At 39.2% G+C, this 25,148-nt stretch overlaps 1 protein-coding gene across 1 annotated transcript in view; it reads left to right on the top strand.

The window, feature by feature from the left end:
• Positions 1-25,148, top strand: part of chb (CLIP-associating protein) — a 1,004,436-nt gene that overhangs the window by 774,882 nt on the left and 204,406 nt on the right. The window contains exon 28 of the mRNA XM_090388867.1: positions 6,943-7,106. Within this exon, the coding sequence (XP_090244993.1) occupies positions 6,943-7,106 (164 nt within the window). The remainder of the gene's footprint in view (positions 1-6,942; positions 7,107-25,148) is intronic.

The raw sequence follows: 25,148 nt of genomic DNA, 5'->3' as shown, positions 1-25,148 counted from the left end.
TGTTTCTTGTCCAGTGGTAGCTGACCATTCTGGTCTCTTATCAAAACTAATGGCTTCAATTTTTACCCATCTCTCTTCCCACTTCTGTCAAAACCAGATGGTTCTGTTGCCACATAAGCCAAAGATAAAGCTGACCTGCTAGCATCCTATTTTTCTTCCTACTCATGTATTGATGATCTTGGTAAATCACCTCAAACCATTCCCAGTACACTCCATTCGATGCCTCTTGTGGTCTTCCGTCAAAAGGATGTCAGAAGGATTTTGATGAATCCGATGCTAAAAAAGCTCCATGTACTGAGGGTATTTCTCCATTTATTCTCAAAACCTGAGCTCCTGAACTTACTTTTTTTGCTAATATTCAGCCAGTTCCTAAAACGGGTGACGAATCACTTCCATCCAATTATCGTCCTATTGCAATTACTCCTACATTTCTAAAGTAATGGAGAAATCATTTAACCACCAACACTTAAATTATCTAGAAACATTCCGTCTGATCAACGATTGCCAGTATGGGTTCCATCAGTGGCGATCCAATTGTGATATTCTGGCTTATGTTACCCATCTAGGAACAAATTCAATAGAAAAGTTGGGTGAAACACAAGCGATTGCTCTTGACATCTGAAAGGCATTCGTTCGTGTTTGGCATAAAGGTCTTTTAAATCGGTAATGCATTTTTGATTGCAATCCTCAATCCATACAGTTAAAAGGTGCTCCATTTCTATCATAGTAATTAGCATTAGCATTAGTAGAGGCATTTGATGCAAGAAAGCAAGCTTATGCAGCATCAGCCAAAAAAAAATAAATAAATAAAGTAAAAAAAAAAATAAATAATAACCACTTCCACTTCACCCCTCTGTTCGTTCAAAATACCTGTCCAGCTGAGCCTTAAACTTATTTAGGCTATCAACTTCCACGACAAGGGATGGAAGTCTGTTCCACCTACCAACCACCCGCTGGCTAAAGGCAAATTTCCGCACGTCTATCCTACATCTGTCTTTCCTCAATTTGAACTTATGCCCTCTCAGGTGATTATTCTGAGCAAGAGAAAGAATCCCATCAGCACTGAGCATGCTCAAACCATTCAAAGCTTTGTACACCTCTATCAGATCACCTCGCTGGTGCCTAGTCTCCAGACACTGTAATTTGCAAAACTTAAGCCTTTCTTCATAAGAGCACCCCTTTGTTCCATTCACTAATCTTGTTGCTCTTCTCTGTACTCATTCCAGCAGCTCGACATCCTTCTTGAAATGAGGCCTCCAGGCCTGTATACAGTACTCTAGGTGTGGCCTGACCATTGCCTTATACAAGGGAATAATCACCTCCTTATCCCTGCTGGAAAAATTCCTGTATATCATTGACAATACTCCGTGAGCTACTCTTGCAGCCCGTCTGCACTGCTCAGAGAACTTCACATCTGCCTGCACAACCACCCCCAGGTCCCTTTCATTCTCTACCACTGTCAGTGTAGTACCACATAGTTGATACGTTGCTCTGGGGTTGCTGTTTCCCATGTGTAGTACTTTACATTTGTCAATGTTAAACTTCATTTGCCACCTCTCAGCCCATCTGCTCAACCTTTCCAGATCCTGTTGCAGAAGCACAGTGTCAGTAGTGTCCTTGACAACCCTGCCAACCTTCGTATCGTCTGCAAACTTGGACATTAATCTTGATATATCATCATCAATATCATTTATAAATACAGAGAACAATAAAGGACCCAATACTGAACCCTGAGGGACTCCACTAATAACATTAGTCCACGATGAGCAGAGTCCATTGATTACCACTCTCTGCCTTCTCCCCCTCAACCACCCCTTTATCTATAGCAGCAATTTGCCTCCAATGCCACACTGCTCCAATTTGTGCAGCAGTCTTCCATGTGCAACAGTATCAAAAGCCTTTCTAAGATCCAAGTATATAATATCAAAGTTTATTCCCTGCATCCAGTTCTTTTGTGACTGCATCATAGTATCCAATCAAATTGGTCAGGCAAGACTTCCCCTTTACAAAACCATGCTGTGTCCGAGCTATAACTGAAGTCTTGTCTAGATGATCCTGCAGTGCTTCTTTAACCAGTGCCTCCATTAATTTTCCTTGAACAGAAGTTAAACTCACAGGTCTATAATTACTTGTGTCCGCCTTTGATCCTCCCTTGTGAATTGGAGTCACATTTGCACATCTCCAGTCCATGGGTACCTCCCCTAAGTCGAAGGAAGCTCTCATAATTATGGCTAAGGGTTTGCTTACTTCCTTTGCTGCCTCCTTTAATATAACTGGATAGATCCCATCCACCCCAGGTGCCTTTGTTGTGTTTATCTTCAACAATTTCTCCTCCACTTTACTCTCAGTTATTACAAGATTCTCTAGCTTACTGCTAGAGTTGAATACACCTCTGGCATTCCCCTCGCTGAATAACTCCTCATGTGTGAATGTTGATGCAAAATATTCATTTAGTTTGTTAGCTACCTGAGCAGGGTCATCAAAAGTTGACCCATCAATATCAAGTGGACCAATCTGATTCATCCCCTTCCTTCTAGATTTCACATAAGTAAAGAACTCTTTGCTGTTTTTCTTCGCATCCCTTGCCAAGGATCTCTCGTAATCTGCTTTCGCCTGCCTAACCTCCTTTGTAACTTGGTTACAGATCAACTTGTATCTATCATAGGCTTCTGTGTCACGTGTTAATTTGTATATTTCCCATGCATTTTTCTTCTCTGCCATATGCCTCATTAGTTCATCTGACATCCATTTACGCCTAAACCTTGAACAATATTTCTTAGTTGGTATGTAAAGCCTAGTAGCTTGCAAGATAAGTTCTTTGAATGCTTCCCATTTTGAATTTGCTGTTGGTAACATCATCACTTGATCCCACTGTATAGAATTTAAATACTGTCTCAGTCCATCGTAGTCGCCTTTACGGAAGCAATACCCCTTCCCTTTACCCCTAATGGTAGTTACCTCTTTGAGTAACTCCCACTTCAGAACATTGTGATCACTGCCACCTAGCGGTTCATTTATCTGCAGATTCTTTATGCATGAAGAATCACTACTGATAATCAAATCAAGAGTATTACTCCCTCTAGTTGCCTCCCGAACATACTGATGTAGAAAACAATCATCCAATAAATCCACAAAAGCCTTGCTAGTGTGTGAGTGACCAGCCCCCAAATTCCAGTCAATATCTGGGAAATTAAAATCCTCCATTATAAGACTCTCTGATTTACTGGCCCACTCTATTTCTTGTACAGTTTCTTATTATACTCATCAGAGTCATTAGGCCTATAGCACACTCCTACTCTCAATTTTGATCTCCCAATGCTTATGTCACACCAAACTGACTCGACACTGCACTGTCCAGCGATGTCGACTGGCTTCACTTCCTTGGATTTTATGTGTTTCTTAACTAATAGCATAACCCCTCCTCCCTTCCTATCCTGTCTATCCTTTCTGTAGATATTGTACTCCCCAAATTCCAGTTCTGCATTCCTTATATCTCTGTGACACCACGTCTCTGAAATCCCAACAATATCTGCCTTTGATGTTTTGAGCAATAACTCAAATTCATCAAATTTATTTACTAAACTCCTAGCATTGGTGTATACGCAAGTATACATGCACCTGCTCTTCCTCTTAGCCACCCTATCACAACCCATGTGTTTACTTGTATCCCCATTATTCCCAGCAGTCTCTGTAATATCCTGCATCTTATTTTCCAGGCTGCTGCTCGTTCCAATAGAAGCAGTGCAAGAATAACTTTTTCCTCTGCCAGTGGCTACAGTACTACAAACATCTACAAGGAAAAGAAATACTTCTTTTCCTTGTAGATGTTTGTAAACCACAAAAAGCTGATGCAACTTTACATTTTTATTTTACTTCCCCTGCATGTTTCGCAATATTCCATACTGTAGATTCAGGCATTCCGACATCTCGTCCTATTTTAGATTTGCTCTGACCTGTTCATGTCTTCCAATCACATCAATTTTTTGCTCTAATATAATAACGAGCCTCTTCTTTTTTGTGCTTGTAATGTTTTTATCTTAAAGAATCTTCCTTTTGTCCATTTTGTTAAGGGCACATCTTAAAATGATTAAATCAAATCACGAAAACTAACATATATTAAAACAGGCAGTAGCACATGCACACACAAAGATAAATAAGTGTAGCAGCGTCTAATAGTAGTAGTAGTGGTGGCATGTGATTCAAGAAAGCAAGTGTGTGGGCTTATGTAGCATCAGCCAAAAAAAAAAAAAAATCACACCATTCCCTCCAAATGCCTGTCCAGTTCCTCCTTAAATTTATTTAACCTATCAACTTCCACAACGACAGATGGAAGTTTGTTCCAGCAATTAACCACCCACTGGCTAAAGGCAAATTTCTGCACATCTATTCTACATCTGTTTTTTCTTAATTTGAATATATGCCCCCTTAGGTTCGTATTCTGAACAAGTGGAAGGATCCCATCAGAATTCAGCGTGCTCAACCCATTCAAGGCCTTATACACCTCAATCAGATCACCGCGCAGGTACCTAGTCTCCAGCCACTGCAATTTGCAGAACTTAAGCCTCTCTTGGTAACAGGATCCCTTCATTCCCCTCACCAATCTTGTTGCCCTTCTCTGTACATGCTCAAGCAAATCTACATCCTTCCTAAAATGAGGCCTCCAGACCTGTACGCAGTACTCAAGGCATGGCCTGACCATTGCCTTATACAGAGGGACAATCACCTCCTTCTCCCTGCTAGCAAAATTCGTATAGATCATTGACAAAACCCCATGACCTGCCCTGGCAGCCTGTCTGCATTGCTCAGAAAACTTCATATCTGCCTGCACAATTACTCCCAGGTCTTTTTCATTTTCTACCACCTTAAGTGTATTACCACACAGTTGGTATGTTTCTCTTGGGTTACTTCTACCCATATGCAGTACTTGGCATTTATCAAGGTTAAACTTCAGTTGCCACTTCTTAGCCCATGTGCCCAAATTATCTAGATCCTGTTGCAGTAGTACACTGCTATTAACAACCCTGCCAACCTTGTATCATCTGCAAACTTTGACACTAAGCCTGATATACCTTCATCAATATCATTGATAAATATACAAAACAAAAGTGGACCCAAGACCGAACCCTGTGGGACTCCACTAATAACATTAGTCCACAAAGAGCAGCACCCATTGATTACCACCCTCTGTCTTCTCCCACTTAACTATCCTTTTATCCATTGTAGCAACTTACCCTTAATACCATTCTGCTCCAATTTGTACAGTAGTCTTCCATGCACAACAGTGTCAAAAGCTTTCCTGAAATCCAAATATATGATATCAAAATTATTTTTTGCATCCAGTTCCAGGTGAAGCAAGACTGTCTTGATCCTGAAGATACCTATATATGGAGAGAATTGGAATGTCATGACCTCAGTATTATTAGTTATGATGTTATGGTTATAATGTTGATTTAGTGATGTGAGTAGGCAACACCATAAATGGTTCTATATAGATGCCATGCATGTGAAGAGATAACACTTACCAGTTTAACATGTTAACAGTTTCTGATTGGCTTTTCTGTATGTCATAGTTTACATCTCATTTTTTATTTATTTATTTTTATTATTTTTTTTATTATTATTATATATTTTTTTTAATGCATTGAATATATATTCCAGACTGAAAATTTATGCTTGTTGCTTAAATTTTGGACATTAGTGTAACATAAAATTATTGATGTAAAGGAGAAATGTTTAATGAATATTGTATAATTAGTTTTATGCCTGTATAGAGAATAAAAATAATGTGAGAGTATTCACTAAGCAGTTGGTTCAAAGCATTTGTTTTTGCTGCAAATATGCCTTTTACAACTGAAAAGAACTCTGTGTCCAGTTGATTGCCATTAGTTTCAACCATGGATAATTCAGTAACCTTCAAAGGCCGTCCACAGAAATATTAATTAACTCAGGTGGAATATTGTACATGCCATAAAAGTTGAATGATTTAGCGAGAGAGGGAATCTTTATTGTGACAATATTTGATCGTAACTGGTTACAAGGTTAAAAAGTGTTACTTTCCATATGACATATAGTCCTATACATAAGGTCTGAAGGCCTCATTTTAGGACAAATGTAGATCTGCTGGAATGAGTGCAGAGAAGGGCAGCCAGATTAGTGAAGGGAACAAAAGGGTGCTCTTACCTAGAAAGGCTTCAGCTCTGCAAATTGCAGCTTGTGGTGACTGGTCACCCACTGGGTTTTCTGATTGAGGTGTTTAAGGCCTTGAATGGATCGAGTAAGATGATTGTGAGTGGCATTCTTTCTCTTGCTGAGAATATACACAAGGGGGCATAAATTGAAGGATGGTTGCAGGACAGATGTTTGATGTCTGCCAGTGGGTGGTTGTTTGTTGGAACAGCTTCATCTTTGTGGAAATGGATGGGTTGCATAAATTCAAGGAAGAATTACACAAAATCTTGAAGAATATGGATGGGAGAAGTGTGTAGTGGTGTTTTTTTTTTTTTTTTTTTTTGCTGATGCTATATCTCTTATATCATTTTCTACTACTACATAAAGTTCCACTGCATTATATATTTTGCACTTTTAAGAATAAAAGCACAAAATATGTAATGCAGTTGATCCTAGTAAAGACTACAGTTTGGGTGTAGGAGAGCACAGATGCACATGCACTCAAGCTTTCCAAATGGTGACAAATAATGTCTTAATAGTGGTAACAAAAACTCTGACACAAGTTCAAGAACTGAAGTGTGTTTTTTTAATATGCAGACAACATGCTTCTTATTTTGATAAATAAGATTTGTATTGCCACAAATTAATGATTCCTATGTCCCCCCACCCCCTCATTTAATAGCACAGTTATACAATTTAATTATTTATTTAATTATTTCATTTCTTTTTTTCCTTTTTTTTTTTTCTCATATTTTGTGTACATACTTTTTATAGGTATTTACCCTATTTTTGGATACATTGAATGAACTTGTAATCCAGCACAAAGCAGATCTTCATGGATGGCTGTATATTCTGTTGACCCGATTGTTTTTGAAAATGGGATCAGATACAAGAGGTTCTATACAGTCAAAGATACAGAGAACACTAGACTTAGTCAGGTAATGTATACAGTAATTATTCCAACACTAACATTATAAGACAATCATTTCAATTTTATTATAGGGAAATTAGTTTATTGGACTATACATAATGTTCCTCTGATAAGCTGTAGTTCCTCTTAACTGGTTTTCACTTAACTGACTTTTTAGCTTAAATATCCTCATTTTGGAAATCTAGGGGTAAAAAATAAATAAAAAGGAAAAAATAAACCCTTGCAACTTGTTTCTTTTGCAGTGTGGCCAGATAAAATTTACCAAATGTTGAAAAAACAGTTATTCTAGTTCACACAGATCATATAATTTGATTTGATGTTAAGATTAAATGCAAACATTTAATAATTAGTTTATTGGTATGAAAGAATAGATTGATAAACTTAGATCCAGGTAGTCTCTGAGTAACAAAATGAAGTTGATTTCATTTCAGATTTCTTTATTGAAATCTGTCTTCCTGAGTGCCAAAGTTTTTCTAGTGTGTGTACTCGCTTTCATAATTTTCATTCTGCTCTCAACATTACTGCAACCCACTAGCAATGTACTCTATCCACTAACAAATGCTACCATCTTCTTAATGCTAGAATTCCCATCTTACTTTACTGTTCACTTGGTTACCAGTTTATATTGCTCTTAGTTTTGCATAGTAATCGCAGGGGCTCACATCTGGTGAATATGGGCTTGGCACACCCAGGGTCCTGAGCTGGATATAATCATTCTTCTTTTTCTTGGTGATTCCTTTCTACTTCTGACTCTCTCTCTCTCTCTCAGGGTAACTCGGGAATTTTTATTTATTTATTTTTTTGCTGGTGCAGCATAAGCCTTAGGCTTCCTTGCACCGTATGGCTTATAATCATAATAATAATAATAGTGTGGTTAGCAATCTGGGCTTGAAACACCTGATTTCCACTTGAGCCTAGAGGCTTATCATAGTCCAACTTGAATAAACTGGAGCATGGGACAGAGGTAAAAAATACTAAATGCAAATCCATGGAAACAGGAATGCTTATTCCTGAACATTCACTCGCTGACAATTAAATGTATAACTACTTTGTCCCTGTTTCTTATATAGCTGTGCTCATCTCATCCAGAAAACAAATGCAGTAATTTATCCAGAATAGAGAATAATTATAACTAGTGAAAATATTGGTCTGATCTGACCATCAGAGGAGACATTAGAGGTCATTGAGTTCCAAATGCAACAATTCAGGTAAGTATTTTTTACACTGGAAGACAAGACTGGGATACCAAGCATAAGGATGATATTCCATGTATTAATAAGTTCCCCATACTTTTGATCAGAATCCTTGGCTTGTAACTTTTAAAGTCTGTTTAATCTCTCAATATTCAGCTTTATTTTTATACACATGCAATGCTAGATACTTCAAAACTGTTATCTGCAGAGTGGGACCTTATGATGAATGTTGCAGGATGAATTCTCCAGGAGTTGCAAGATCAAGCCAGAAGCTATGAGCATTGTGATTTAAAAAAAAAAAAAAAAAAAAAAGGAATATCATCCTTATGCTTGACATCCCACTCTTGTCTTCCAGTGTAAAAACATTTACCCTAATTGTTGCATTTGGAACTTACTACCAATAAATTAGATTTGGAATGTATTCACCTCTAATGTCTCCTCTGATGAAAAGATCAAGCAATGCTTGAGTGCATCTAGTAGTTATAGCCCCTGTACCTAAAGTCTATGCCATTCTTTTAGACATGCTAAATAACTTGTAGAATGTATCTGTACTACCTTGAAAAATAGAAAAAACAGGCAGAACTTGTTATGTATGCATCCTACAACTGGGAGAACCAGAAATTTCAAAATTTAAGGCAGCAAAGGCATGCTTATTAGCATTAGCATTAGTAGAGGCATTTGATGCAAGAAAGCAAGCTTATGCAGCATCAGCCAAAAAAAAACACTTTTACTTTACCACTCTGTTCGTTCGAAATACCTGCCCAGCTGAGCCTTAAACGTATTTAGGCTATCAACTTCCACGACAAGGGATGGAGGTCTGTTCCACCAACCAACCACCCGCTGGCTAAAGGCAAATTTCCGCACGTCTATCCTACATCTGTCTTTCCTCAGTTTGAATTTATGCCCTCTCAGGTGATTATGCTGAGCGAGAGGAAGAATCCCATCAGCATTGAGCATGCTCAAACCATTCAAGGCTTTATACACCTCTATCAGATCACCTCGCTGGTGCCTAGTCTCCAAACACTGTAATTTACAAAACTTAAGCCTTTCTTCGTAAGAGCACCCCTTTGTTCCATTCACTAATCTTGTTGCTCTTCTCTGTACTCGTTCCAGCAGCTCTACATCCTTCTTGAAATGAAGCCTCCAGACCTGTATACAGTACTCTAGGTGTGGCCTGACCATTGCCTTATACAAGGGAATAATCACCTCCTTATCCCTGCTAGAAAAATTCCTATATATCATTGACAATACACCATGAGCTACTTTTGCAGCCCGTCTGCACTGCTCAGAGAACTTCATTTCTGCCTGCACAACCACCCCCAGGTCCTTTCATTCTCTACCACTGTCAGTGTAGTACCACAGAGTCGATACGTTGCTCTGGGGTTGCTGTTTCCCATGTGTAGTACTTTACATTTGTCAATGTTAAACTTCATTTGCCACCTCTCGGCCCATCTGCTCAACCTTTCCAGATCCTGTTGCAGCAGCATAGTGTCAGTAGTGTCCTTGACAACCCTGCCAACCTTCGTATCGTCTGCAAAGTTGGACATTAAGCTTGATATACCATCATCAATATCATTTATAAATACAGAAAACAATAAAGGACCCAACACTGAGCCCTGAGGGACTCCACTAATAACATTAGTCCACGACGAGCAGTGTCCATTGATTACCACTCTCTGTCTTCTCCCCCTCAGCCACCCCTTTATCCACAGCTACAATTTGCCTCCAATGCCACACTGCTCCAATTTGTGCAGCAGTCTTCCATGTGCAACAGTATCAAAAGCCTTTCTAGGATCCAAGTATATAATATCAAAGTTATTCCTTGCATCCAGTTCCTTTGTGACTGCATCATAGTATCCAATCAAATTGGTCAGGCAAGACTTCCCCTTAACAAAACCATGCTGTGTCCGAGCTATAACTGAAGTCTTGTCTAAATGATCCTGCAGTGCTTCTTTAACCAGTGCCTCCATTAATTTTCCTGGAACAGAAGTTAAACTCACAGGTCTATAATTACTTGGGTTAGCCTTTGATCCTCCTTTGTGAATTGGGGTCACATTTGCACATCTCCAGTCTGTGAGTACCTCCCCTGAGTCCAAGGAAGCTCTCATAATTATGGCTAAGGGTTTGCTTACTTCCTCTGCTGCCTCCTTTATTATAACTGGATAGATCCCATCCACCCCGGGTGCCTTTCTTGTGTTTATCTTCAACAATTTCTCCTCCACTTTACTCTCAGTTATTACAAGATTCTCTTTCTTACTGCTAGAGTTGAATACACCTCTGGCATTCCCCTCGCTAAATAACTCCTCATGTGTGAATGTCGATGCAAAATATTCATTTAGTTTGTTAGCTACCTGAGCAGGATCATCAACAGTTGACCCATCGATATCAAGTGGACCAATCTGATTCATCCCCTTCCTTCTAGAGTTTACATAAGTAAAGAACTCTTTGCTGTGTTTCTTTGCATCCCTTGCCAAAGATTTCTCGTAATCTGCCTTCGCCTGCTTAACCTCCTTTGTAACTTGGTTACGGATCAACTTGTATCTATCATAGGCTTCTGTCATGTGTTAATTTGTATGTATCCCATGCATGTTTCTTCTCTGCCATATGCCTCATTAGTTCATCTGACATCCATTTAGGCCTAAACCTTGAACAGTATTTCTTAGTTGGTATGTAAAGCCTAGTAGCTTCTAAGATAAGTTCTTTGAATGCTTCCCATTTTGCATTTGCTGTTGGTAACATCATCAGTTGATCCCACTGTATAGAATTTAAATACTGTCTCAGTCCATTGTAGTCGCCTTTACGAAAGCAATAACCCTTCCCTTTACCCCTAATGGTAGTTACCTCTTTGAGTAAATCCCACTTCAGCACACTGTGATCACTGCCACTTAGTGGTTCATTTATCTGCAGATTCTTAATGCATGAAGAATCACTAATGATAATCAAATCAAGAGTATTCCTCCCTCTATTTGCCTCCCAAACATGCTGATGTAGAAAACAATTATCCAAGAAATCCACAAAACCCTTACTAGTGTGTGAGTGACCAACCCACAAATTCCAGTCAATATCTGGGAAATTAAAATCCCCCATTATAAGACTCTGATTTACTGGCCCACTCTATTTCCCTGTACCGTTTCTTATTATACTCATCAGAGTCATTAGGCCTATAGCACACTCCTACTCTCAATTTTGATCTCCCAATGCTTATGTCACACCAAACTGACTCGACACTGCACTGTCCAGTGATGTCCACTGGCTTCACTTCCTTGGTTTTTATGTGTTTCTTAACTAATAGCATAACCCCTCCTCCCTTCCTATCCAGTCTATCCTTTCTGTAGACGTTGTACTCCCCAAATTCCAGTTCTGCATTCCTTATATCTGTGTGACACCACGTCTCTGATATCCCAACAATATCTGCCTTTGATGTTTTGAGCAATACCTCAAACTCATCAAATTTATTTACTAAACTCCTAGCATTGGTGTACACGCAAGTATACATGCACCTATTTCTATTCTTAGCTACCCTAACACAACCCATGTGTTTACTTGTACCCCCATTATTCCCAGTCTCTGAAATATCCTGCATCTTGTTTTTCAGGCTTCTGCTCATTCCAATAGAGCAGTTCAAGAATCTCGTTCACCTCTGCCAGTGGCTACTGTTAATCTATTCGTCTTTGTCTCCCCCAAAGCTAGCAGTTTTCCGACCCACCTAACACTGCCTCGATAGCATCAACAAATATTCTTGTAACCTTTCTATTTAAGTGTATCCCATCCCTGTAGAAGCACTCTCTCCTGTTAACAAGTACAGTCCAGGCTGAAAAAAATTCTTCCCCTTGAGCCTTGCACAATCTTTCCAGGGCCGAATTGATCGACAAGGCTCTCATCATATACTCCCTCCTATCGTGTCTGGGCAGAATTGCAGACACTTTCAAATTCAGCCCTATTTCACGGCTTTTTTTCAACAGTGACCTGTACTTGTTAAGCAATTCTGCTGGTCTCCTACTCTTGATATCATTAGTGCCAACATGTACAACTATATCACCTTTTGTGCCCTTAAAAGATGATATCTGCTCTAAAACGTCAGATACTTTGACCTTGTTATATTTTGGTATAGTAAAATTAAACAACTATTTTGATTCTTCTATAACAAAGAATACAGACAGCATAATAATATGGAACAAAATAAAATTTAAAAAAAACTGAATGGTAGATTATCCTCTCAAACTGTGAGTTGCAATTGGCAAGACATTAGCTCTGGTGGAAATAGCAAATGCTCTGACAGAAACTTTTGAAAACTCAGTGTTATCTGCATAAGCCTTTATCTCATTGCTATTCCCAACCTCGTGTTGTTTGGCATTACAAGAATGCAAAATGGGATGACCTGCGAGACTTCTTTTCCTTGGTCGGATTACTGTTTCAAAACTTCTGATGTTGACATTTGCTCAGATCGTGTCAGTGAAATTATTCTTGCAGGAATGGAATCCTTTATCCCACATTCCACTTTAAAATCTCCTCCTTTATCTAAACCTTGGTTTTCCAATAAATGTGCTAAGGTTGTTCAAGAGAAGAATGGTGCATATCGTAATTGGCTAATTCTTCGGTTTCATTTTCTGCCTACACCAAAGCTCGCAACAATTGTAAAGCAGTTATTAATCAGTCCAAACTAGAGTTTGAACAGGCTAAAAGTAGAAAACTTGCTTCTTGCCCTAATTGTTGCCGAGCATTCTGTTCTCTTGCCAAAGCTATTGGCTGCAACTTTTGCCCATCTCTGCTCCCACCTTTGTCCAAACCAGATGATTCTGTTGTCACTTCAGCCAAGGATAAAACTGACCTGCTAGCATCCCATTTTTCTTCCAACTCGTGTATTAATGATCTTGGAAAAACACCTCCCACCATTCCCAACACACTCCATTCAATGCCTCCTGTGGTGTTCCGTCAAAAAGATGTCAGAAGGATTTTGACGAATCTTGATGCTAAGAAAGCTCCAGGTCCCGACAGTATTTCTCCACTTGTTCTCAAAACCTGTGCTCCTGAACTTACTCCTATTCTTTGCCACCTTTTTTCACTTTCTTAGTCCAAAAGTGTTTTTCCTTCTGCTTGGAAATTTGCTCATATGTGGCCAGTTCCTAAAAAGGGTTACAAATCCCTCCCATCCAATTATCGTCCCATTGCAATTACTTCTATTCTTTCTAAAGTAATGGAGAAATTAATTAACCACCAACTCTTAAACTACCTAGAAACCTTCCGTCTGATCAACAATCACCAGTATGGATTCCGTCAGTGTCGATCCACTGGTGATATTCTGGCTTATGTTACCCATTTATGGACTAATTCAATGGAAAGGTTCATTGAAACATAAGTAGTTGCTCTTGACATCGTAAAGGCTTTCAATCGTGTTTGGCATAAAGATCTTCTAAACAAGCTTCCATCTTATGGTCTGCCAACTGTTTTTAGTAATTGGTTATCCAGTTTTCTCTCTGATCGCTCACTGAGGATGATGGTCGATGGCTCTCTCTCTCTCTTCTAACTTCTCCACTAATGTCGGCGTCCCCCAAGGTTCAATTCTTTCTCCCACTCTTTTCCTCTTGTATATTAATAACCTTCTTCCATTGACTGGAAATCCTATCCATAGTTTTGCTGATGCTAGCACATTGCATTCTACTTTCCATTTTGAGGAAACTTGCCCTGCTCAATCAGCTTCAACTTCTGGAAAATCTGCTACTAATTCCTTAAATGTCGATCTTCCGGTAATTCTCCAGTGGGGCAAACACAACTTAGTTGATTTCAACCCTTCTAAAACTCAATCTTGCCCTATATCTCACAAAAAGGGTTCTTCTGCTCCTATGCTTATCTTTAGTGACACTCCGATTTCTAGGCAAAATGATATATCTCTTTTGGGGATTACCCTGACTTCTAATCTCTCTCTCTCTCTCTTGGCACAAGCACATTACAAATATTGCTTCCTCTGCATTTAAAAAACTTGGTTTTCTCTTTTGCTCTCAGCGTTACTTTTCTTCCAAACAACTGTTCACTCTGTATAAATTGCAAATCCTCCCTGCCATGGAATATTGTTCCCACATCTGGGGTGGTGCCCTGAAAACCTCTCTCGGGCTTCTTGATTCCATTCAGAAGAGAGCAGTTAGGTTAATTAGAGATTCATCTCTAACAGTCTCTCCACTCGCTGTCTCATAGACGTACTGTTTCTACTGCATGCTTCTTCTACAGATACTTCCATGGGCACTGTTCTTCTGAATTGGCTGCTATAATTCCCCCTCTCTCTTTCAAAACAGTCCAAACACGTACCGCCACCAGCCAACAATCTATTTACTGTCCAACTTCAAACTCACAAAACCAACTTTTCATCTTCCTTTATTCATTCAACTGCCATTTTCTGGAACAACATTCCTTCATACTTATTTCCTGAAAATTACAGTCTACAGAAGTTCTAGTCCAATGTTAACAAATATCTTCTTTCGTCTTCTCAACCTCCAACCCAAGCACGGTACTAAGTACTATAGGTTCTAATACCTCTCGTGTTTGTGGTTTACATAAAAAAAAAAAAAGCAATAATTTCAACAGAATAAAATAAAGGATGAATGGCAGAGAGTTAAATTTCTGTACAAGACTCTCTCTTTTTAGTATAGTTTGTGCTTTATAACATTTGAACTACAGAGATCTCTAATCTAATCAGCAGATAGCATGCCACGCCTAATGAGATTTATTACCTCGTGCATCAACACCTAGACAACAATGCTGAACTCTTTATTGCCCTTTCTTAGTTTAGTCTTCACTGAAAGCTAAAATCCCAACTTGTGGCTTCATTCAACAGTCCTAGCCTTCCTCAAACCACAAAAGATCAAACATCTGCAAATCTATAGACCAACAATGGGGGGCCATTACTCAATGACAGAGCTCACTATTGTGCATCAGGCAGCAGAGCAGCAGTCTTCAAGGCAGAATGCGTTGGTCCCACAGGAGCTAGCCAGGAAGACAGGAAATATATTGTGCAAAAAATAATAGGTGGAATAGGACCATGGTATATCTGCCGAAGGAAAAAGTTTATGACATTGTATAGCAACTATCATCTTTTAAAGTCACAAAGGGTGCTATCGTTGTACACGTTGGCACTAAGAGCAACGTTGAAAAAAGTCGCAAGTTAGAGTTAAATTCGAAAGTGTCAATTCGTCCCTGAAGATATTGTGCAAGGCTCATGGGGTAGAATGCTTCTCAGCATGATGTGTGCTTATTAACGAGAGAGAGAGAAAGAGAGACTGCTTTTACAGAGATGGGAAACACTTGAATAGAAAGGGTGCAAGAATATTTGCTGATACTATCGAAGCAGGGTTAGGTGGGTTGGAAAACTTCTAGCTTTGGGGAATTAATAGATGAACGGTAGCCTAGCCACAGGCAGAGAGATAAAAGTGATTCTTGCACTACTTATATTGGAATGAGCAGCAGCCTGGAATTCAAGGCGCTGGGGATTTCAAGTACTCCTGTGAGTCATCATGGAATAAATAAATGCATGGACTGTGTTAGGGTAACTAAGAGTAAGAACAGGTGCATGTACAGGTGGTGTATACTTGCATGTACCCCAATGCTAGGAGTATAGTGAATAAATTTGATGAATTTGAAGTGCTGGTCAAGTTATGCAAGGTGGATACTGTTGGGTTATCATAGACGTGTTATCACACAGATATATAAGGAATGCAGATTTGGAGAGTTCATTGTATACAGAAAGAATAAGATAGAAAGGGAGGAAGGAGCTATGTTGATGTTGAGTCAGTTTGGTGTGACATAAGCACTGGCTAAGCAAAATTGAGAGTATGAGTGTGTTATAGGCCAAATGACTGATGAGTACAGCGAACAACTGTACAGAGAAATAGTGGTCAAGTAAATCAGATTGTCTTATAATGGGGGATTTTAACTTTCCATATATTGACTGGAACTTGTGGGTTAGTCAATCGCACGCTAGCAAGAATTTTGTGCATTTATTGGATGATTGTTTTCCCCAGCAGCTTGTTCGAGAGTCAACCAAAGGGAGAAATACTCTTGATCTGATTATCACTACTGATAATCAGATCAAGACAAAGGACCCACTAGGTGGCAGTGATCACAGTACTTATGTGGGATTTACTTAAAGAAGCACCTACAGTCATGGGGAAAGGGAAGAGTTTGTGCTTTTGTACAAGTGACTGCAGTGGTCTGAGACAGTTTTTAAATTCTATTCAGTGGGACCATCTATTTGATGGTATTACCAACAGCAAATTCGAAATGGGAAGCATTCTTGGAAGCTATTAGTCTTTGCATGCCAACTAAGAAATATTGTTCAAGGTTTAAGCCTAAATGAATGTCAGATGAACTAATGAGACTCATGGCAGAGAAGAAAAGTGCATTTGATGCATATAAATTATCAGGAGACAATGAAGCCTATGGTAGATATAACCTAGTCTGTAATCAAGTCACAAAGGAGGTCGGGCAAGCAAAGGCAAATTTTTTTCAGCCTGGACTGTACTTATTAACAGGAGAGACTACTTCTACAGGGATGGGATACACTTAAATAGAAAGGGTGCAAGAATATTTGCTGATGCTATCGAGGCAGTGTTGGGTTGGTCGGAAAACTGATAGCTTGGGGGGATACAAGGACTAATAGTTAAAAACAGTAGCCGTAGGCAGAGGTGAAGGTGATTCTTGCACAACTTCTATTAGAATAAGTAGCGACCTGGAGCGTGGGGTGTTGGGGGTTTCAGGGACGGGTGGCAGTCATCGTGGAACGGGTGGGTATATGGGATGTGTTAGGGTAACAAAGAATAGGAGTAGGAGCATGTATACCAGTGCTAGAAATATAGTAAATAAATTTGATGAATTCGAAGTGTTGGTCAAGACATCAAAGGCGGATATTGTTGGGATATCAGAGACATGGTGTCACACTGATATAAGGAATGCCGAACTGGAATTTGGGGAGTACAATGTGTACAGAAAGGATAGACAGGATAGGAACGGAGGAGGTGTTATGCTGTTAAGTAAGAAAAACATAAAATCAAAAGAAGTGCATCCAGTTGATATAGATGAACAGTGCACTGTTGAGTCAGTTTGGTGTGACATAAGCACTGCGAAAGCAAAAATAAGAGTAGGAGTGTGTTATAGGCCTAATGACTCGAATGAGTACAATGAACAATTCGAGAGAGAAATAGAGTGGGCTAGTAAATCAGAATTTCTTATAATGGGGGATTTTAACTTCCCAGATATTGACTGGAACTTGTGGGTTGGGCACTCACACACTAGTCAGACATTTGTGGATTTATTGGATGATTGTTTTCTGCAGCAGCATGTTCGAGAGGCAACCAGAGAAAGTAATACTCTTGATCTGGTTATCAGCAGTGATCATTCGTGTATTAGGAATTTGCAGATAAAAGTACCACTAGGAAGCAGTGAACACAGTGTACTGACGTGGGATTTACTTAAAGATTTAATTACCATCAGGGGTAAAGGAAAGGGTTTTTGCTTCCGTAAAGGCGAGTACAGTGGTCTCAGAAAGTTTTTAAATTCTGTACAGTGAAATCAACTGATGATGTTACCAACAGTAAATTCTAAGTGGGAAGCATTCAAGGAATTAATCGTGGATGCTACTAAAAGTTTCATACCTATTAAGAAATATTGTTCAAGGCTTAGACCTAAATGGTTGTCTAATGAACTAATGAGACTCGTAACAGAGAAGAAAAATGCATGGGATGCATACAAATTAACACGTGACACAGAAGCCTATGATAGCTACAAGTTGATCTGTAACCAAGTTACAAAGGAGGTTAGGCAGGCGAAGGGAGATTACGAGAAATCCTTGGCAAAAGATGCTAAGAAAAACAGCAAGGATTTCTTTACTTATATAAACTCTAAAAGGAAGGGGATGAATCTGATTGGTCCACTTGACATCGATGGTTCGACTGTTGATGATCCTGCTCAGATAGCAAACAAACTGAATGAGTATTTTGCATCTACATTCACACGTGAGGAATTATTAAGGTTTGAAAATGGCAGAAGGTTATCAAATTGTAGCAGGGTGCTTAATGATCTTGTAATAACTGAGAGCAAAGTGGAAGAGAAATTGTTGAAGTTAAACATAAGAAAAGCACCTGGGGTGAATGGGATCTATCCAGTTATATTAAAGGAGGTGGCAAAGCAACTAAGCAAACCCTTAGCCATAATTATGAGAGCATCCTTGGACTCAGGGGAGGTTCCCACTGACTGGAGACGTGCAAATGAATACTGCAGCAATAATTCAGACACAGCATGGGTTTGTTAAGGAAAAGGCTTGTCTGACAAATTTGATAGGATATTATGATGCTGTTACAAAGGAACTGGATGCAAAAAAATAATTTTGGTATAATATATTGGGATTTCAGGAAAGCTTTTGACACCGTTGCGCATGGAAGACTATTGTACAAATTGGAGCAGAATGGTATTAAGGGTAAGTTGCTACAATGGATAAAAGGAAGGTTAAGTTGGAGAAGACAGAGGGTGGTAATCAATGGGTGCTGCTCTTCTTGGACTAATGTTATTAGTGGAGTCCCACAGGGTTTGGTGTGGGGTCCACTGTTCTTTTGTATATTTATCAATGATATTGATGAAGGTATATCAGGCTTAGTGTCAAAGTTTGCAGATGATACAAGGTTTGCAGGGTTGTTAATGACAGTAATGGCAGTGTGCTACTGCAACAGGATCTAGATAATTTGGGCAGTGGGCTAAGAAGTGGCAACTGAAGTTTAACCTTGACAAATGCAAAGTACTACATGTGGGTAGAAGTAACCCCAGAGAAACATACCAACTGTGTGGTACTACACTTAATGTGGTAGAAAATGAAAAAGACCTGGGAGTAATTGTGCAGGCAGATATGAAGTTTTCTGAGCAATGCAGACAGGCTGCCAGGGCAGGTCATGGGGTTTTGTCAATGATATATAGGAATTTTGCTAGCAGGGAAAAGGAGGTGATTATTCCTCTGTATAAGGCAATGGTCAGGCCACGCCTTGAGTACTGCGTACAGTTCTGGAGGCCTCATTTTAAGAAGGACGTAGATTTACTTGAGCGTGTACAGAGAAGGGCAACAAGATTGGTGAGGGGAATGAAGGGATCCTCTTATCAAGAGAGGCTTAAGTTCTGCAAATTGCAGTGGCTGGAAACTAGGCACCTGCGCGGTGATCTGATTGAGGTGTATAAGGCCTTGAATGGGTTCAGCACACTGAATTCTGATGGGATCCTTCCACTTGTTCAGATTACGAACCTAAGGGGGCATAAATTCAAATTAAGAAAAGACATGTAGATTAGATGTGCAGAAATTTGCCTTTAGCTAGCGGGTGGTTAATTGTTGGAACAAACTTCCATCTGTCGTTGTGGAAGTTGATAGGTTGAATAAATTTAAGGAGTAACTGGACAGGCATTTGGAGGGAATGGTGTGATTTTTTTTTTTTTTTTTTTTTTTGGCTGATGCTGCATAAGCTCATACATTTGCTTTCTTGCATCACATGCCACTACTACTATTATGAGAAATCTTTGGCAAAAGATGCAAAGATTTTTTGCTTATGTGAACTCTAGAAGGAAGGGGATGAATCAGTTGGTCCACTTGATATCAGTGATTCAACTGTTGGTGATCCTGCTCAGATGGCCGACAAATTGAATGATTATTTTGCATCTATATTCACATGAGGGGTTATTAAAGAAGGAGAATGCCAGAAGTTTATCATACTGTAACAGAGAGCTCAAGAATTTTGTAATAACTGAGAGCAAAATGGAGGAGAAATTGTTGAAGTTAAACTTAAGAAAGACAACTGGGGTGGATGGGTTCTACCAATTATATTAAAGGAGGCAGCAAAGGAAGTAAGCAAACCCTTATCCGTGATTATGAGAGCATCCTTGGACTCAAGGGAAGTCCCCATGGACTGGCAATGTGCAAATGTATCCCCAATTCGCAAAGGATGGCACGAACTGAAGTTTGACATTGACAAATGCAAAAGTACTGCATATAGGTAACAGTAATCCCAGAGTAACATACCAACTGTGCGGTACTGCACTCAGCAAAGTGAAGAATGAAGACTTGGGGGTAATAGTACAGAGGAGGACAATGTTATTGGTGAATGGAACAAAGGGTTTTTCTTATCAAGAAAGGCTTAAGTTCTGCAAAATTTAGTGTCTGGAGACCAGGCACCTGCAAGGTGATATAATTGAGTTGTACAAGGCCTTGATTGGATTGAGCAAGCTGAATGCTGATGGATTCTCTTTCTCAGATTACATACCTGAAGGGGCATAAAATGCAAATTGAGGAAAAACAGTTGTATAATAGATGTACTGAAATTTGTCTTTAGCCAGCAGGTGGTTGGTTGATTGCTGGAACAAGCTTCCATTTGTCATTGTGGAAGTTGGTAGCTTAAATAACTTCAAGGACAAACTTTTAGAGAAGGATGGGTGGGTGAAATGGGAAGGGTTTTTTTGGCTGATGCTATATAAGCTTGCTTTCTTGCATCATATATGCTTTTACTAATGTTACTAATGCAGTATATCTTAATAGCAGCTTAGGTATGACACTTGAGAAGATGATTCACAATTAATTGGTATGGTATCAAGAATTCATACCATCATCAATGAGAATCAATATGGCTTCCAGAAAAATCATGCTATATTTAATTTTATACTGAAAGATGAACCTAAAATACAGAATGCATTTTGTTTTAAATGAAAGTCTTGTTACAGTGGGCCGGGATATTTTCAATATCTGGGCACACGACTGCAAAAGCCAAATATCAATTGACACACTATGGCATTCTTGAAGTGTCTTCACGTCAGCTACTGATAATCATACAGCTTCTTCAAAATAAGACGATTATGTGCACTTATCTTTTCATGTTATTGAATTAAAAAAAAAGATGGCATGCCAATCCTTAGATAATATATTGTCATTGCCTTTAACATACCATACTTGCAGGACACTGAAAATGCAGGGTATCCATCATATCACATCTGCCTGTGAATGCTCCCTGTAAGATGCTTTGAGTGTTAAAAAATTGGCCATTCTGAAATTGCATTTGAAGATCTGATTACTGTGTTGTAATTATGTGTCTGCAGTTAATAACCAAACTTGATTTACATACATTAGTTGTAATAGAAGATATTGAGTGCTACATTTTGCAACTAATTGCCATATAGTGGCAATGATTTTCTAATGTGATTTCTCCAATAGATATTTTTGCTAGTATGAGTATCAGTCTTTATTAATTTCAGAAGCTCTGCTGGCAGCATACCACTATATGCTATCAGTATACTGCTTTTATTTTTCTTCTTTCTTGGTGACTTTTCCTGTCACCAATTAGAAACCTTCAGTGAAATGTATACATATCCGGGGCCAAAAGAAGTAATGATGAATAATGCAACTCATCAACCAGTAGAAACCACGAATTTCCAAAATGGCCAAAAACAAGATAATAGCCGCTTATAGATGGGAGGGAGAGGTTTATGTATGTATGTCCCAAACCCTCACCATGTTTTACTTCACTCATCAAGTGAACTCATCATTTACTTCACTCATCAAGGTCATAAAAAACTCTCCATTCTTAATTTGATAAATGCAGCTGGGTCCACAGAAGTAGTTTACTGGCTTAATTCTGGAGATTTTCTGAAAATGGCAAACCAACACCCATTGGAAGAATAGCTTCAAATTGCAGCCTTTGTTGCTACACCAATAATGGCAGTCCCCATGCTAATCTTAACTTGGAGATTTAAGCTCTACTACTTTTAACTCTGAGTCACGTATGAATTAAAAACCAAGGGGTTTATCTCATATGTGAATACAAAGAAGAGCAGAACAAATCATATTAGACTCTTATATTAATAGATTTGGGGGAAAGGCTTAGATAAACCAGCTGATGCTGAATTCATCTGCAATAGGTACTTTGCATCAGTATTTACAGATGAAAGATCCTAATGATGAGGAGAAACTGTAAACTGGATAGTATGAAATTAATGATATTGAAATTTCAAACAAGTATATATTTAAAAAAAAACTTTTGAGCCTAAAGACAGTAAGCTGTAAGTCTCCTAGAGTTAACGACATTTGTAGTTTTGAGGGAGACACAAGAGAGTGCTCTAATTCAGGGGGCATTGCTGGACTCTGAAGAGATTTCCTCGGATTGTTGAAATTCCAGTGTATCACCAATACATAAAGCAGTTATAAAAGTAAAGCGGGTAATTAATAACCAGTTGGTCCAACTTTAGTAGTAGGACAAATTGTGGAGTCAGTGATCAAGTATGCAATACAGGATCACTTAGATAAAAATTGAATTCTGAATGATGCACAGCTTAGTTAGCTGTTTTGAAAAGGTCACTCATGAGCTGGATGCAGGAAATAAATTCAACATTGTTTACTTGAATTTTAGCAAAACATTTAACTAAGTCCCACATGCAAGATTACTGTACAAATGGGAACATATTGGAATCATAGATAAAATTCTTAAATGGATTCCAGGATGGCTGCAGGGCAGGAGGCGGAGGATTATGGTTAATGACTATTCTTCAATTTGGACTAACATAAGAAGTGGGTTCCCTGGGGATTGCTACTGGGACTGTTGCTGTTTTTATTTTCCTAAATGACATCCACAAAGGGATACAGGGCATGATTTCAAGATCTGTACAATTGTTAATGATGAGCACCAAGCAGAGCTTGTTCACAACAGCTTAGATAAACTTCAGAGATTTTCAGAAAAATGGCAGCTGTGTTAATGCACCAAAGTGCAAAGTGATTAGCAACCCCATAATAATGTATACACTGGGTCTGAAGTAAAGACAGTAGAGAAGGAAAGGGATTTTGAAAGTTAATGGTATGTTCAGATAAGAAGTTCTCAGAGCAGTTTATACAGGTGACAAGAAGGCCCATGGTGTCCTATCAATGATTTCTGGAACATTTGCTTGTAGAGAGAGGGTCATAATCCCACTTAAAGGCAATTCTAAGACCACGCTTGGAATGTTGAAGTATGGCGATCACACCTAAAAGTATCACATTGTGCTTCTTGGAAAGGTCCAAAGACTGGCATTGTGAGTGGTGAGGTTTGCACTAAGTCATCCATATTAGGAAAGGCTTTAAATGTGTGGGCTACAGAGCCTAGAAACTAACCACCTTGGCGGAGACTTAATTTTTTTTTTTTTTTACAGAAACCCCAAATACGAGAGGTATTAGAACCTATAGTACTTAGCACCGTGCTTGGGTTGGAGGTTAAGAAGACCAGAGAATATAATCGTTGACATGTAGACTGTAATTTTCAGGAAATACATACAAAGTAAGGTTGTTCCAGAAAACAGCAGTTGAATGAATAAATGAGGAAAATGAAAAGATGGTTCTGTCAGTTTGAATTTGGACAGTAAATCGATGTCAGCTGGTGGTGACAGCACGTGTTCAGACTGTTTTGAAAAAGGCATCGGGAATTATAGAAGTCAATTCAGAAGAACAGTGCCCATGGAAGTATCTATAGAAGAGGCATGCAGCAGAAACAGTACGTCTATGAGACAGAGTGGAGAGACTCTGTTAGAGATGAATCATTAATTAACCTAACTGCCCTCTTCTGAATGGAATCAAGAAGTCTGAAAGAGGTTTTGGGAGCACCGCCCCCCCCCAAATGTGGGAACAATATTTCATGGTAGGGCAGATTTGTGATTTGTACTGAGTGAATAGCTGTTTAGAAGAAAAGTAGTGCCGAGAGTGAAAGAGAAAACAAAGTTTTTTAGATGCAGAGAAAGCAATATTTGTAATGTGCTTGTGCCAAGAGAGATTAGAAGTCAGGGTAATCCCCAAAAGAGATATATCAACTTGCCTAGAAATCAGTGTGTCACCAAAGATAAACATAGGAGCAGAAGAATCCTTTTTGGAAGATATACGACAAGACTGAGTGTTAGAAGGACTGAAATCAACTAAGTTGTCTTTGCCCTACTGGAGAATTATCTGGAGATCGGCATTTTAGGAATCGGTAGCAGATATTCAAGAAGTTGAAGCTGATTGAGCAGGGCAAGGTTTCTCAAAATGGAAAGTGGAATGCAATGTGCTATCATTGTCACAAAGGAACTGGATGCAGGGAATAACTTTGATATTATATACTTGGATCTTAGAAAGGCTTTTGATACTGTTGCACAAATTGGAGCAGTGTGACATTGGAGGCAAATTGCTGCTGTGGATAAAGGGGTGGCTGAGGAGGAGAAGACAGAGAGTGGTAATCAATGGACACTGCTCGTCGTGGACTAATGTTATTAGTAGAGTCCCTCAGGGCTTAGTGTTGGGTCCATTATTGTTTTCTGTATTTATAAATGATATTGATGATGGTATATCAAGCTTAATGTCGAAGTTTGCAGACGCTACAAAGGTAGGCAGGGTTGTCAAGGACACTACTGACACTATGCTGCTGCAACAGGATCTGGAAAGGTTGAGCAGATGGGCCGAGAGGTGGCAAATGAAGTTTAACATTGACAAATGTAAAGTACTACACATGGGAAACAGCAACCCCAGAGCAATGTATCAACTCTGTGGTACTACACTGACAGTGGTAGAGAATGAAAGGGACCTGGGGGTGGTTGTGCAGGCAGATATGAAGTTCTCTGAGCAGTGCAGACGGGCTGAAAGAGTAGCTCATGGTGTATTGTCAATGATATATAGGAATTTTTCTAGCAGGGATAAGGAGGTGATTATTCCCTTGTATAAGGCAATGGTCAGGCCACACCTAGAGTACTGTATACAGGTCTGGAGGCCTCATTTCAAGAAGGATGTAGAGCTGCTGGAACGAGTACAGAGAAGGGCAACAAGATTAGTGAATGGAACAAAGGGGTGCTCTTACGAAGAA

This window comes from Mastigoproctus giganteus, chromosome 14 (assembly GCF_048544385.1).
Source record: "Mastigoproctus giganteus isolate SK-2022 chromosome 14, ASM4854438v1, whole genome shotgun sequence".
NCBI classification, from domain to species: domain Eukaryota; kingdom Metazoa; phylum Arthropoda; class Arachnida; order Uropygi; family Thelyphonidae; genus Mastigoproctus; species Mastigoproctus giganteus.
The sequence above is the reverse complement of the archived record's forward strand: the minus strand, read 5'-3'. Positions and strand labels throughout refer to the sequence as shown.